The sequence below is a fragment of the Camelina sativa genome, chromosome 4 (genome assembly GCF_030686135.1).
Source record: "Camelina sativa cultivar CO46 ecotype springtype chromosome 4, ASM3068613v1".
In the NCBI taxonomy this organism is placed as follows: Eukaryota; Viridiplantae; Streptophyta; class Magnoliopsida; order Brassicales; family Brassicaceae; genus Camelina; species Camelina sativa.
The window spans coordinates 29,525,563-29,540,381 of record NC_141883.1 but is presented as its reverse complement, the minus strand read 5'-3'; the positions used below and the strand labels follow the sequence as shown (position 1 = coordinate 29,540,381).

Here is a 14,819-nt window from a genome sequence, read left to right as displayed (position 1 = left end):
TAGGAATATTTACGAAGTGACCATTTTTTTAAAAGATCTTTTATGTTGTCGGCTGGTTTAATTTTATAATTTTATTATAGTTTATTTAGGTTCTTCTTCGCTTTTTTAAGTCTATATTTTTTTTTATGCATGAAGTTAGTTGTAAACAAGCAAATGAAGATGAAAATTATTGAAATACATAGTTGAACAACCCGTTTAGTAACAAAATACTATTGCTTTGTCAAAAAAAAAAAAAAAACAAACCAAACTATCCTAAAAGGACTGAATCCCGGACCAGATCATCACTTGTAATGTGCGAAACTTTGATACAAATAATAATAAATTAAATGAAACCATGACTTTTCCTTTTGGTTAACTAAAATATGCCCTTTCTCTATAGATGGAAACCTATTGGTGGCCGTCGCCGTCGTCGTCTAACCGCCGGAAACGATGAGGTGGATCGTTGAAAGGAAATATGAAATCCATGTTGGCTCCGATCCCGCTGCTACCAAACATAGCGTCGGTCATGTCGCGTATAGGGGAACCATAGTCGATGGAATGACCCGTGGCGGTTGTAGCGGTGACGGTGGCGGATGAGATAGGAGCGATTGAATAAATATGGCAAGTGTGCGAGCCACGGTATGTGACTCGGAAGGTGAAAGGATCGTCGTTGAGGCGTTGGACTTGTTTCTTGGCCGGGCAATTGTATAACTTTTGATGGGTGCACCTATAGTACGCCCTGCAAAATTAATTACTTAATTATTTTTTAGCAGAGTTAGGATATAAATAATCTTCCATAGTTCCATGGACCATCCATGTGATAAGCAAGCACGTAGTTATTAATTGACAAGGACTAAATGCAATAATGTTGATTCATATTATGTGATAACGAAATCTGAGAAATTAGATATGCTTATAAAGTTATAACAATGAGTTTCAACTTTCAGCCGGATTTTAATAATATATAGTACTGTCTATGGTCATTGTGATAAGTAATAAACATAGTGATTAAGAATCAAAAGAGACTGATTACAACATGTGATGTGATGTAAAATTAGTTAACTAACTAAAGTAACCCTTTATTTTCATTCATTAATCACTTTTTTGAAAAAAGATATTCATTTATCTAGAATCTTTGACTATTGGACGATAAGTAATTGAACGTGGATAATATTATAAATCAATAAATAGTAGTATAAGTGATTAGTAAAGTTAAATTACCTAGGAAACCTAGAACCAAGAATTTCCTTCTGGCCATATTTACGCCAAGTATGGTTATCGTCAGGTGGCATATCTGTGTTCCCTGTTCTTAGCGCTGCCACCAACACCGTTTGTTCTTCTCCTTCGTCCTTCCTAAATAACGTACTCATTTTAACCTACGTTAGTACATACTTACGTACTGCATATTTCATTATCATTTGTTAATTTGCAAAGAGAACTTGTTCCACAAAAAAAGAAAAAATTGCAAAGAGAAAAAGTCATATAAATAACTTTGAAAGTTTACACGTGAAGTGGACTTGAGATGGTTTTCCACTTTTAGTCACATTGTAACTGGTTCAACCCTCTCCCCTTTATGGAGTTAACATTTTAAAATGTAGACGAAAAGGAAAAGACTTTGAATTGAAAGTGGAATCATCAATATCAACGATTTATCAAGACTCTAGCCTAGTCAATTCTTTTTTAAAATAAATATTTAGATATTTAATTATGTTCTGATTTGGTTATGTTATCATTCATAAAATCTTTCAAAAACTTATATTTTTGTAAATGATTACGATATACATGATGCACGTAATGTTAAAAACATATCTTAAAAAAAACAAATTATAGTAAATATGTAAGACATAGTTATTAACATTTCTTAATAATTAATTGCAGAATATTTGTGTTTAGCTCAAAATCTCAAATAATATTCATATTTTGCTATCCCCCGTTCATTCATTAATAATTTCGTTAACGTTGCCAATTTGTTCAGCGCATTATGCATATCACAATTTATACTTGTTAATTAATTACTGATTACCAAATAAAATAATACTACTTAATTGTATATTTACCTTCTCCGCTGCCTTGGCGTGGAGGAACCGCTAGCGCCGGAACCTTCCGTAAATTTCCTTCCTCCGCCACCATCAACGGCCATGAGCTGCGTGTGAAACATGGCCTCGGCTCCCTGAGATGACGTTGAGCCGCCACACCTTAACCAATACTCTTGCATCGTCAGACCTGGTTCCATCTGCACTAACATCTGGTTTGAAACGGACACAACCACCGGTTTGGTTTGGTTCAAAACAGTTTCGGAGTTCCTGATCTCTAGAAACATCTTCAGCCGCTCGTTAGCATCATCGAATGTCTTCGCGATCTCGTCGAGAGATGTCGATAGCGATTCCGGTGGCTTCTCCGGCAAACTTGACTCGAGCCTTTTAACTAGTTTCATTCCGTGGAAGATCATTGACATTACCTCTTCCATTTGTAACTTATATGTTTTCTTTGGACGAGTATATGTATTTTTAAAGTTATGCACACATACATACATTTATAGACGAAGAGATACGTGTACATGACGGTTAATGTTGTTTCCCAACAGTTAGCTTCGATGTTGGTTCCAACTCTATATCGAAATTTTGAATATGCGCGGATTATTCGAAGATTGTATAATCTTTTTCTTAAAGCGACATAATTACCATTTCCTATACTCCTTTTTTTTTTTTTTTTTTTTTTTTTTCTGTGGGGTGGGTTAATTAGCTAAATTTGGAATTTTCTTAACCGGCGGCAGATAAAATATGTCCAAGAATCAAGGGCCTAGCTTTTAGGCTATTTCACATTGGGGAACAACGAAATAGTATTTTTCAAGAAATGCTACAAATATTTGTTTTGCAAAATCTAAATGGTATTAACCAAAAGGTTCTAACTATAGTGATTAACCCATATTGACCCGGTCGGGTGGGTTCGTCTTTTTGTTAACACGGCAGAGGAACTGGTAATAACATTGATAAGTCATGGTCTTCAATGATTTAAGACAAATTTTATAATACTTTATTTCTTTTCTTTCAAATTTCAACATTACAAGATTTTCTTAGAAGTCTAGACGAAGACTTAAGGTTTTCAATGCTGAAAGCCTGAAACTGTTGAACTTTTTTTCTTGACGTTGAGTCGTGGAAACACATACATAACTTAAGAAATTTCTAATGCTTTGAAGCAAGTTTGGTAAGTAATTTCTTGACAAAATCTTAATAGAAATTTCTTTGGATCTGAATTATGTCATCTTAATCTATGATAAGCCCCTTACAAACAGTAAAAATGTGATTAAACATTATACTACTAGTCTACTACCTTAACACACATATATATACATATTGTTGGTGTATAATTTGCACGAGAAAACCATTGGGCAAGAATAGAAGGCCACAAACTATGAATTCAGCCCACAATACAAACGTCAGCAGATCCAAACTCCACGACGTCTTATAAGCATATAAACAGCACGAATTGTAAAAGCAAAATACAAAAACGGCGATAGAGTTAGTACGTTCAGGTCGATCATAATAATAATTCCGACGAATTAAAAAGCCCAACAAAAAAAAAAAAAAGACAAATCTACGAAATTCTCATCTTCCCGGAGATGCAGATTGAGGAGGAAGAAGAAGAAGAAGAATCATAAGAACAGAGCTTTTCAATTATTCCGTTTTGCTCCACCGTCGTTCTTCTGATTAAGCATAGATCCGTTTGAAAGCGACAAACGTTGTTCAATTGCTGGATTGAGAAAGTGGAATCATGTTTAAGTTCTTAAAGGGAGTGGTGGCTGGATCTGGTACGGGACTCAAGGATCTGCCTTACAACATCGGTGATCCTTATCCTTCTGCTTGGGGTTCATGGAGTCACTTTCGTGGTACCTCCAAGGTTGCTTCTCTAATCTCACTTCTCTCTCTGTACGTGCGGATGTTTGTAATTCATCATAACATGTTACGAATCTGCCTCTAGGCTACAGATTAGTTGTATGAATTTGAATTCTGTGCTGTTAAGTGTTGCTTTAATGTCAAACGAGAGGCATAGTTTTTTTTTTTTGTATCTCCCCTGTAGTAGATTGATTTTTCTATGTAGCGTTATGCTTAGTAGCTGTAGTTTGAGAAGTACCATTCAATATTGTTCTTGGTTCTTCCAGTTTGTGAGTACGCTGAGTTTTGAGATTTGCATTCATAATAGTAACCTTATGTGAATTTGACTCTTTTAATTGTTTTTGCGGCTTTGTTTGGTCAAGTCTCTCAGGCTCTCTTTCTGTAGAGATATTTTGGCTTTGTTTTATAAACTTCATGTCTTTTTCTACTTGGTCTTTCTGGGAACAATCTCATCTTCAGTCTCTAAGGTCTATGATACTTCAAGTTGTTATACAATCTCATCTTCTGTACTTTTGGTTTCTTTAGGATGATGGGTCTCCAGTTTCAATATTTGCTCTTTCTGGGAACAATGCTCAAGATGGTCATTTGGCTGCTGGAAGAAATGGTGTCAAGCGCCTTCGTACTGTAAGTTCTTATAAATTAATAACATCTTTAAAGAACTCAAACTCTCAAGTATTAGGAACTCAACTTCATCAAACTAGTGATTTACGGGTACCTTTACTTGTCTCTAACCGAAGTATGAAGTCACTGCGATATACATAATCAGTTTTTTTGTACCTGGTTAAGAATTCCCCTGTTGAATTGACACCTGCACAAATCTAATTTTGTCACATCTTCACGAGCAATTTTTACATAAATATAAATGTGCTCAATTGATTCATAGGTGGACTTCTTTCTCCTTTTGTTACTATCATTGACATCTTTCTGTCATTTTGCAGGTGAGGCATCCAAATATACTTTCATTTCTCCACAGCACTGAGGTTGAAACTCATGATGGTTCTACTTCCAAGGTTACGATCTATATAGTCACGGAGCCTGTTATGCCACTGTCAGATAAGATAAAGGAGCTAGGCTTGAAAGCTACCCAGAGGTATGAACTCTTCTTATGAACATCTAGGCAGAAAAGACATAAGATGCCCAGTGGCAAAGCCATTATCATGTTTGACATGGTAAATTTTGATCACCTATCGTTTTTTTAATCATGAATATTTCCTTTTAGGGATGAGTACTTTGCACTGGGGCTACACCAGATAGGTAAAGCTGTGAGCTTTCTGAACAATGACTGCAAACTTGTAAGTATTTGCATACAACACCATATTTCAGCTATAAGAAAATATAACCGGTGGCTATTTGATTTTCTTGTCAGTTAGATTTCGTTTTAAACATGTGATGGAATACATTGAATCCTCACGTCAAAGTTTTACTGTCTCAACAGGTGCATGGGAATGTCTGTCTGGCGAGTGTTGTTGTTACACCTACTTTGGATTGGAAACTCCATGCTTTTGATGTTCTATCAGAGTTTGATGGGAGCAATGAGTCTGCAAGTGGACCTATGCTGGTACTCATCATTGACGATTGTAGTTCATTTGGGTGTTATGCTTTGTTAATCGTGTCAATTTTAAAGCCATTTATTTCATTCTGTTTTGTCCCTCCCTCGAAATCTTAGAACCCAAACCTGCTGTCATATCTGTCTTTAACACTATTTTATGACACGTACCTTATAGTGTCATAGACCTTGTTCATGTGACCAGGGTGAGAATACTCTGTCAGTGTTAGTGCTTCCTTTTCATCTTTCTACCTTGTTTTTCTTGTTTCAGCCATTTGAATGGCTAGTGGGAACACAGTACAAGCCAATGGAAATGGTCAAGTCTGATTGGGTTGCTATTAGGAAATCTCCACCATGGGCCATCGATTCGTGGGGATTAGGTAACCCCCTACAGTAGTTTTGAATTTTTATGCCTTGCTAATTTTCAATGGAGATTATACGCCCCTCAACCCTTTGTCCACTTGAGTGCAATTCTTTCATTGAAGCCCTTTACTTCATTTTTAAGGGTGTCTTATTTACGAACTCTTCTCGGGCTCCAAGCTGGGAAAAACAGAGGAGCTGCGTAATACTGTCGGCATTCCTAAGGTTTTGTTTTCATCCCTTTCTTCCCTTTACTATATGTTATGTTCCTCAATATCGGTTTGTGCATACACATGGGTTCTACTTTGCTTTTTCATATTTATGGATTAAGTTCCATGTATTTTTGATAACTGAAACTCCAGTGTATTTGGAACTTATACTGGCGATGCGATTTTTAAGTCAATAGGCTTTGTATGTTTCCCCAAAGTTTTGATGTGTTGCTTTTATTTCGTATGACTTTGATTTCTGAGAGCTGGCTTTCATTTTAGTTGAATGTTTCTTTTCTCACAGTCTCTGCTTCCAGATTATCAGCGACTCCTAAGTTCCATGCCTTCTCGCAGATTAAACACCTCGAAGCTTCTAGAAAATGGCGGTAATTTCCTGTCTGGTTTTTGTACCTTAAATAGTTCATTGTTTCTCTATTCTCTGTATTTTTGCTTTTGGCCCTTCCGTATGGGTTTCTTTATATAATGTTGTATTATCTCTCATAGTTATCTTTGACCATCCCTTATCTCTTGATTCTTATGTCGGACATACTTGAATTGGCAGAGTATTTCCAAAATAAGCTGGTGGACACCATACATTTTATGGATATTCTTAACTTGAAAGATAGCGTCGAAAAAGATACTTTCTTCCGCAAACTCCCAAATGTTGCTGAACAGCTTCCTCGGGAGATCGTGCTTAAGAAGGTGTGAATCTAAATTTTATTGGGTAGTAAGACAACCATTTGCCTTTTGAGTTAAAAGGTTTTGTGTTTTGCTGTTTGACTTAACCTTTTGGTTGATGCAGCTTCTTCCTTTATTAGCTTCTTCCCTTGAATTTGGTTCAGCAGCTGCTCCCGCATTAACTGCCTTACTTAAGATGGGTTCATGGTTATCAACTGAAGATTTCAGTGTGAAGGTTGTTCAGTCATGCTATATTTATGTTAAAACGCTCTAATCACTCCATTGCTGTATGTATAGCTTTCATTTATATTCTAAATGTATTACTTCTATGATTTAGGTACTACCAACAATAGTCAAGCTTTTTGCTTCCAATGATCGAGCTATTAGAGTTTCTCTTTTGCAACATGTTGATCAATTTGGAGAATCAATGTCCTCGCAAATAGTCGATGAACAAGTAAGATCAGTTCCTCTTCTGTGTCCTGAAAGGTGTTCAACTGTGGATGTCTGGCGATACTACCGTCTAGTTGCATTCTTTTATCATTAACAAGGGGCTGCATTTTTACTAGGTATACCCTCATGTTGCTACTGGATTTGCGGATACATCTGCTTTTCTCCGAGAGCTGACTCTTAAATCGATGCTCGTTTTAGCTCCAAAGGTACCTGCTCCTAACCCATTTAAGCTGCTATAGTAAATGTCGCTGACTGTTTCATCTCATTCAACGACAATTTTATTATCATTCACATTTTCTTTTGTCATAATTAAGTTGTATTTGCATCTGATATAAATTTCTTGTTTTTCGTTTGTGGTTGCAGCTTTCTCAGCGTACACTTTCAGGATCACTGTTGAAATACCTTTCCAAACTACAGGTTTGCATCCATTAACCACATTAGCTGGACCATATTTGTTTATTTTTTCTGTAAAATATTCCCGCCTTTCAGTACCTCTATTCATGGCAATCCTTTGATTCTAGAGGTCATGCATGCTGCAGATAATTACGTCTTTCACAGTATTAGTGCTTTAAATTTTATATTATCCTCTCAGGTGGATGAAGAGCCTGCAATCAGAACAAATACCACTATATTACTTGGGAATATTGCCACCTACCTAAATGAAGGGGTTAGTCTCTAGAAGCTTCGTTTTATTTTTCTTGTACAGTGAAGGGATTTCTTGTTACCTAATCATGAAACAATGATGCAGACAAGGAAAAGAGTTTTGATTAATGCTTTTACAGTGCGTGCACTGCGTGATACATTTCCACCCGCTCGAGGTGCAGGTATGTGAATGCCTGGTATAACAGGACCTTACAGTTTCGGTTGTATGAATCATTTCTTTATCAACTGGGTCTGGGATATTCCTGTTGTTATCCTCTTTCCTGGTGTCATCTTATATCTCACTGGATTTTACTTTACGCAGGGATTGTTGCATTATGTGCCACCAGTACTACTTATGACGACACTGAAATAGCAACTAGGATTCTTCCGAATATCGTTGTGCTAACCATTGATCAAGACAGGTTCCTTTATATGCATGTCAATCCTTGTTTTGTCTAATAGCTTTTTGTCCGACAAAATCTAAAGCATTTTCTCTTGTTTTCCTAATAGTGATGTCCGATCAAAGGCATTTCAGGCTGTAGAACAATTTCTTCAGATACTGAAACAGAACTATGAGAAGGTAGGAATAATATGTCTACCTAATTCTGTCCTTAAGCTGTTTTTATATTTAGATACTTATGTATTAGAAGAGGATGGAAGATAACTGAATTTTTTTTGGGGTTTTAATAGACAAACACTGGTGAGACGGGAGCCAGCGGAGGAGCTTCAGCTATACCTGAAACTGCTGGTCTGATTGGGTGAGTATAGTCAATTCAAATTATACTAACATTGGTCAAAGAGTTAAGTATATTAATTAGACTAATTTAATTACTTTTATAGATGGGCTATGAGTTCTTTGACTCTCAAGGGTAAGCCACTAGAACAAGCGCCTCTTGCTTCTTCTTCTTCAGCACCATCCCTAGCTGTTGCTGCTGCCTCAAATGTTGCAACCACAGGTACACTTGAGATCACTTGCCATTAATTTTCTCTCAATCCTGATTGTAAAACTTGTTGAATTGTGCAACTGCTGAATCTGGTAATACTAAAGGAAAAAAGATGTTGATTTATATGCTCTTTTGGCTAGTCTGTGTAGTTGCCAGTACTTTCCTATAATTTCCTTTTTTGTTTGTTTCTTGGAATTTTTCCTCAGCAACGGAAGCGCCAAGTGTCAAAGCCAGTCATCATACACGTTCCAACTCGGACTTCACAGATCCACCGGCACCACCATCCCCAACATCAACAGATGGTTGGGGAGATGCCGAGAATGGCATTAGTGAAGGTCATGAGAGTGACAAAGATGGTTGGGATCTCGAACCGCTGGATGAACCAAAGCCTTCTCCAGCTCTCGCAAACATTCAAGCAGCTCAAAAACGACCTGTGTCTCAGTCCTCTAGACCTGCAGGTATTTACTTAGTTTTAGCTTAATCAGTTTGCCTCAACGCATTCTGTTAAACTTTCTAAATTTGATATGGTTGTGTGTTATTCCTCGCTCTTAATAGCTACAAGCTCAAGACCAAAGATAACCGCGGCGAAAGCAGCTGTGAAAACAGAAGATGATGATTTGTGGGGATCTATAGCTGCTCCCCCACCTGCAACTACTTCAAGACCGTTGAACTTGAAAAAGACAGTACAGTCTGACGATGAAGACCCATGGGCTGCCATTGCTGCTCCACCACCAACCACCAGAGCGAAACCGTTATCTTCTGGTCGTGGCCGAGGAGCTAAACCAGCAGCTCCTAGACTAGGTGCCCAACGCATTAACCGAACCTCATCTGGAATGTGATAAACACTAGAGGAAGGAAGAAAGATAATCAGCATACAATGTACATTTTTTTGAAAGCATCTCCAGGTGACTCGAGAGTTCAAACTAAGCAACCAATGAATTATTTGATTTGTAATATCATTCATTTTAAACCCCAAGAGTGTCTCTATTTTATATTCTACACTTACAAAAAGAGTGTTTCTTACGAGTTTCTGAGAAGTAGAAGTGATGTAAAAACACTATCAATTCGGAATGTTATCTTGTTCAAGTGGACTTGTTCTCATCCAACATATTACTCTTCAACCAATTCAATACGTTGAAGACCTCAGCTTGTATTGGAGAAGATGAACCTCCTGAAAAGAAAACATAAGTTCTATTGCTAACATCTATCGAACTGCAACCAGGTTTTTTCTGCAAGCCTTTCTCCTTCATCTCACCCAACAACTTTGCTGCTTCGTCCTTCAATCCTGCTTCCATGTAAAGATTGATTAACTGAACATAGGTACTGCCTCTTTCCGGTTCCATTCTCAACAACTTCTCAGCAGACAATATCCCAAGTTCCACATTATGATGAGTTCTTGAAGCAGATAAGAGGCACTGCCACATGCTACTGTCTGGTTCAATAGGTATTCCTTTTATGAAACTGTAAGCTTCTTCCAGGTGACCCGCCCGTCCTAGAAGATCCACCATATTTGCATAATGTTCAATGTTTGGTTCGATTCCATAGTCATGTTTCATGATCTCAAAAATGTTTTTGCCTTCCTGCACCAAACCGGAATGATTGCAGGCTGAAATCAGAGACAAGAATGTTACATCATTGGGCGATTCTCCTGCCTTCTTCATCTCGTCAAAAAGACTCAATGCTCTAAAACAATCTCCATGGGATCCATATCCATATATCATTAGGTTCCAAGTGATCACACTCTTATGGAGCATTTTCTTAAAGATATTCTCTGCATACTTTGAAAACCCGCACTTAATGTACATATCAATCAAAGCGTTTTTCAGGTGAGAATCTGAAGTAATATTGCGTCGTAATGTATAACCATGTAGACTTTTTCCACTAAGCAAGCTTGCAGTTGATGAGATTGCTACAAGGACACTTGTGACGGATAATGAATCTGGTAAGACACCTTGATTGAGCATCAGATTGAAAAGTTCTATCGATAGTTCTGGAAGGTTGTTTCGGCTGTAGCAAGATATCATTGAATTCCAGGCTACAATGTTATCCGGTCTCATGCTAGTAAAAACTTTGAGAGCCATTTCTGGTAAGCCACACTTTGAATACAGATCAATAAGGGAGCTGCCAACGAAAACATTCAGCACTAGTCCAGTTTTAATCATGCCACCATGATATTGAAGGCCACACCTGAGAGCCTCTAATCCGGCGCATGCGTTTATAACACTGGTCATAACATCAGAATCAGGTTTCAAGTTATCATCTTCATCTTTCATGGACCCGAAAACTTCCAGAGCCTCTTTGAATTTCCCATTCTTGCAAAGTCCTGAGATCAGGGAGCCCCATGCAACTAGATCTTTCCCTTCCATTGATTTGAAGACTAAATAAGCATCATTATCACATCCACATTTGGAATACAAAGTGAGCAGAGCACTCTCTATTGTAGGTGTACTTTGTATCGGTCTCTTAAACAGTTCTGTGTGGACTGATTTGCCATAGTCATACAATCCCAACATGCTGCAACAGGATATAACATTCGACAAGGTAAAAGAATCAGGCAAGACACTTTTCTGCCTCATGAAACCGTACAACTCCAATGCAGAGTACCCATACTCATTCTCTACATAAGCTGCAATCATCGCGTTCCATATTTCAAGTCTTTGATCTATAACGCAACTGAAGACAGTTTCTCCCTCACCAATCATACCACATTTGGAATACATTGACAGTAGAGAAGTAGAAACATACGGGTCATTGTCAAATCCCATCTTCACAACGTCGCAATGGATCTGCCTGCCAAAACCAGAATTCTCACTTCGACTACACGCACCAAGAGCCCCAGTAAATGAAGTGGAAACAAGCTTGACACTGTTACTCTTTGCAAGTATATACAACTCCAAGCTAGACTCACAGATCCCACTACTACCAAACCCAGCAATCATCACATTCCACAGTACAACATTCGATTTATCCTCAACCTCCACAAAAACACGCCACGCATCTGTCGGTAAACCAAACTTGAAATACATATCAATCAAAGCAGTTTTCAAGAAAGAATCACCATCTAACGAATTCCTCAACATATACCCATGAATCTGTTTCCCTTCTTCCCGCCTAAAGTTTCCTTCTTTACACAAAACACTCACAACAGTGGACAAGGAGAAAGCATCAGGTCTTACACCCAACACCAGCATTCGACTAAAACACTCAACCCCTTCCTTAAATCTTCGAAATTTGAAGTACCCATCAATCATAGAGTTCCAAACAGTGACATCCGAAGTATAAACTCCACTATGAGACCAACCGTCGAACACTTGGACGGCATAATCTAAAGAACCACATTTCACATACATATTAACAAGCGAAGTTGCAATGAAAGGATTGTAACGCCAACCCAAAACAGTGACCGAAGCATGAATTGTTTTGCCATAGCTGAGATTCGTGAGAAAAGAGCAAGCTTTGAGAAGAGAAGGGAATGTGAAAACGGAAGTCCACAAGGGAGAAGAGCCATCATGCTTAGTATACAAATGCAGAGCTTGTAGATACTCTCCTCTCTGAGTTAGAGCTCTGATTCCAGAACCAACCCAAGCCGGAGAAACGTGAGAATCAGCTAAACAAGAAAGTCCCCGACGAACTTGAACGTCGTGAAGCTTGAAACGCATATCAGCATCGTCGTCGTTATGTCTCGTTAATAAAAGTTATATTCTTTAACAAAAACATATGTTCTAAAGTTTCGAACTTTTTTTGGGATAACTTATGCAAATGAAACATGGTGGTTATACACTAAACAGATTTGATCAAGTTTATTACAAAATTAAAGAAAAGTTTACAATTTTGAATCGGCCACATCTGATTTGTTTAGCCGATGATGATGGAGACATTGTTGTTTCGAGTAAGCACTGGAACCATCTCAAGCAACTGCTTCATAACACCATTTGCTTTATAATAAGTTTCCAAATGTATGGCCATCTTCTTTAACGTCTTTGAGGTTTTAAGCACAAGTTCTATAAACGAAAAGCGTTTGCTCTCAAGTGGCCAAAGTGTTTTAAGTCTATTGCTTCAGAGCTCCAGCATTGATCCGAATTCAAGCCATGAGAACGCAAGTTATTGTCAATATAGATGCCCTGTACATGAGATAAAAGTTTTCATTATCCAAACTAATCTCAAATTCTACAAACTCAATGTTGGGCAGCAGTTAGTAGAATTGTGAATGAAAATATATATACCGGTATGAAGCCATCATATCTTTGTGTGTGTCACCGTTAGCATTTTTAGTTCAGGAGAGTTTTGTAGTATCCTTACTATACCAGGAATTACATAGTGAGAGATCGGTGTCTCAAGCGTTATAGCTTTAGCCTTAATGAATTTTGGAAAAAGAACACCACGGAGCTCGGCAAGAGATAACATCTAACAAGCAAGAAACACAACACCAAATAGTTAATACTAAAGTACATATATATATCTCAAGAAGAAAAATTGGGGCTGCCATGTCTTAGAGAGTGCACATAGACTACTCCACAACCGAGAACATACCTTAAGATAGCTTTCCCCAAAAGTAAGCTTCTCTACATTCTGACAACACTTCTCTAGCATCTCTATCACCATAATATGAAGCAAATCAGCATTCAGTTTATCACGTTGGGATTTATAGCTAATGTCTAGTTTAGCTTCGGTCAAAGACAAGACATCAACTAAATCACATAGTAACGGAGAGGTTCTCAATCTGAGACGATGGATATGTGGTGCCACAATCTTCGTTGGCCCCGGAGTACAACTGTCGTTATAAATTGCTAATGTTCTCAGACGCGGTGATCTGCTGAGATCAAGAATTTTCACTTCCTTGCAAAAATCCAATATTAAAGATCCGAGAATGGGACAACCAGATACTATATTAGCAATGGATTCATCAGAGAGGTTGCAACGACTCAATGACAGCTTCTTCAGGGATGTCCACGCTACAGAGCATTCGGGTATCATTTTAGAAGAACAGACTGAATAAATAGAGAGTTGCTTGACAGAGGAGTTGACGTAGAAGAATTCAGGGAAGTTATAGCCATCCCGCTCTAAATACAGCAGCAGTTTCTCAACGTTTCTAGAAAAAGCGAACTTGATCCAACCGTCCATGTTAGCAAGATCATCAACCTTGTTCAACAAGATACGGAAACTCATCATCTTAGGAGCTTTGTAGCGAGCTAGGGTTTCGTTTATCGAATTAGCATCAGGTCTGTCGGCTTTATGGAAGTAGAGAGAAGGTGTACCGGACCATACATGCCTCCATCGTTTGGACAAGACGGAAGTCCTGATGGCAGATCTGGTCGGCATCAAGGAGAGGATATGTTGGAGGATCTCATCTAGCATAGAGCTGATTGAGTCTACTATTACACCCTCACATGAATCTCCTGACTCTTTGGTTTTGCCGAGGTTGTGGCTGAAACTTCTTTCATCGGCGGTGGCAGTGGCATCGTCGTCACCGCCTCGGCCTTCGTCCGTCATATTAATTTATCAATGGATGAAAACAAAAAAAAAAAATATTAGGGTTTAGTATGAGATACCTATTTAATTAATTATACAACTTCTTTTTTGTTTTTTTTTGTATTCATGAGTTTTCACAAATAGTTTCCTATAAATAGATTTTCATAATTTCTACCAACTATTGATTGAATTATTTTTTTTGAAAAAAATCTGTCATTGGGTCTATTTTTATTTTCATATATTACATATGTCACAAAGAGTGTCATTTTGACATAATGCACACAAATTAAGAAAATTATATAATTTCTATTTTAATTTTTATAAATACACTAAAATTTTTCTTTTTCTAATTAGTTAACTCAAATTATAGAGATAAAAAGAGAATTTAATCTTTTAAACTGCATTGAAAACATAAAATGACATTATTTTTTTGTAACAAGAAAATAGTGTCAAAATGACACTATTTATGAAACATAGGGAGTATATTTTTTCCTTTGTTTGTAAAATTAAAACCAAAAACTAAAATTTACATCAAATCCACCAAAATGAAAAGCCAAAAAAAAAACTCAAGAACCAAAAACCACTACAAACATTCATGGCCTAATGGTATATATATATATATATATATATATATATATATATATATATATAT

General features: G+C 37.4%; 3 protein-coding genes and 1 pseudogene across 4 annotated transcripts; 1 reads left to right on the top strand and 3 right to left on the bottom strand.

Moving 5' to 3' along the window:
• Positions 1 to 154: 154 nt before the first annotated feature.
• LOC104782559 (WRKY transcription factor 55-like) lies at positions 155 to 2,512 on the bottom strand. Its single transcript, XM_010507523.3, has 3 exons — positions 2,037 to 2,512; positions 1,201 to 1,332; positions 155 to 718 (listed from the first exon to the last, which is right to left on the bottom strand). Exons 1-3 carry the CDS (start codon positions 2,510 to 2,512, stop codon positions 388 to 390), a joined length of 939 nt encoding a protein of 312 aa, XP_010505825.2. The 3' UTR covers positions 155 to 387.
• An 841-nt stretch (positions 2,513 to 3,353) lies between these two features.
• Positions 3,354 to 9,804, top strand: LOC104782558 (uncharacterized). Its single transcript, XM_010507522.3, has 21 exons — positions 3,354 to 3,876; positions 4,398 to 4,496; positions 4,811 to 4,962; positions 5,092 to 5,164; positions 5,308 to 5,430; positions 5,690 to 5,798; positions 5,924 to 6,003; positions 6,289 to 6,370; positions 6,547 to 6,686; positions 6,787 to 6,897; positions 7,000 to 7,116; positions 7,229 to 7,318; positions 7,476 to 7,529; positions 7,705 to 7,779; positions 7,861 to 7,936; positions 8,077 to 8,176; positions 8,265 to 8,334; positions 8,445 to 8,512; positions 8,595 to 8,710; positions 8,905 to 9,156; positions 9,254 to 9,804. Exons 1-21 carry the CDS (start codon positions 3,751 to 3,753, stop codon positions 9,535 to 9,537), a joined length of 2,397 nt encoding a protein of 798 aa, XP_010505824.2. The 5' UTR covers positions 3,354 to 3,750; the 3' UTR covers positions 9,538 to 9,804.
• Positions 9,634 to 12,357, bottom strand: LOC104784322 (pentatricopeptide repeat-containing protein At2g40720). Its single transcript, XM_010509365.3, has one exon. The coding sequence runs from the start codon at positions 12,355 to 12,357 to the stop codon at positions 9,781 to 9,783; it is 2,577 nt and encodes an 858-aa protein (XP_010507667.1). The 3' UTR covers positions 9,634 to 9,780.
• Positions 9,634 to 14,188, bottom strand: LOC104784320 (F-box/LRR-repeat protein At3g03360-like; annotated as a pseudogene). Its single transcript, XR_015597274.1, has 3 exons — positions 13,229 to 14,188; positions 12,922 to 13,102; positions 9,634 to 12,819 (listed from the first exon to the last, which is right to left on the bottom strand). The product of XR_015597274.1 is annotated as an F-box/LRR-repeat protein At3g03360-like (transcript).
• Positions 14,189 to 14,819: the final 631 nt, after the last annotated feature.

What these genes read in the sequence shown, in the direction of transcription:
- LOC104782559 (XM_010507523.3), bottom strand. Translation starts at nt 2,512, where the DNA reads ATGTATGTATGTGTGCATAACTTTAAAAATACATATACTCGTCCAAAG. An exon ending in ACGCCAAGGCAGCGGAGAAG is followed by an intron (nt 1,333 to 2,036) that starts GTAAATATACAA and finishes TACGTTATTTAG; the next exon opens with GAAGGACGAAGGAGAAGAAC. An exon ending in CTTGGTTCTAGGTTTCCTAG is followed by an intron (nt 719 to 1,200) that starts GTAATTTAACTT and finishes TTAATTTTGCAG; the next exon opens with GGCGTACTATAGGTGCACCC.
- LOC104782558 (XM_010507522.3), top strand. Translation starts at nt 3,751, where the DNA reads ATGTTTAAGTTCTTAAAGGGAGTGGTGGCTGGATCTGGTACGGGACTC. An exon ending in GAAGCTTCTAGAAAATGGCG is followed by an intron (nt 6,371 to 6,546) that starts GTAATTTCCTGT and finishes TTGAATTGGCAG; the next exon opens with AGTATTTCCAAAATAAGCTG. An exon ending in GGGAGATCGTGCTTAAGAAG is followed by an intron (nt 6,687 to 6,786) that starts GTGTGAATCTAA and finishes TGGTTGATGCAG; the next exon opens with CTTCTTCCTTTATTAGCTTC.
- LOC104784322 (XM_010509365.3), bottom strand. Translation starts at nt 12,357, where the DNA reads ATGCGTTTCAAGCTTCACGACGTTCAAGTTCGTCGGGGACTTTCTTGT.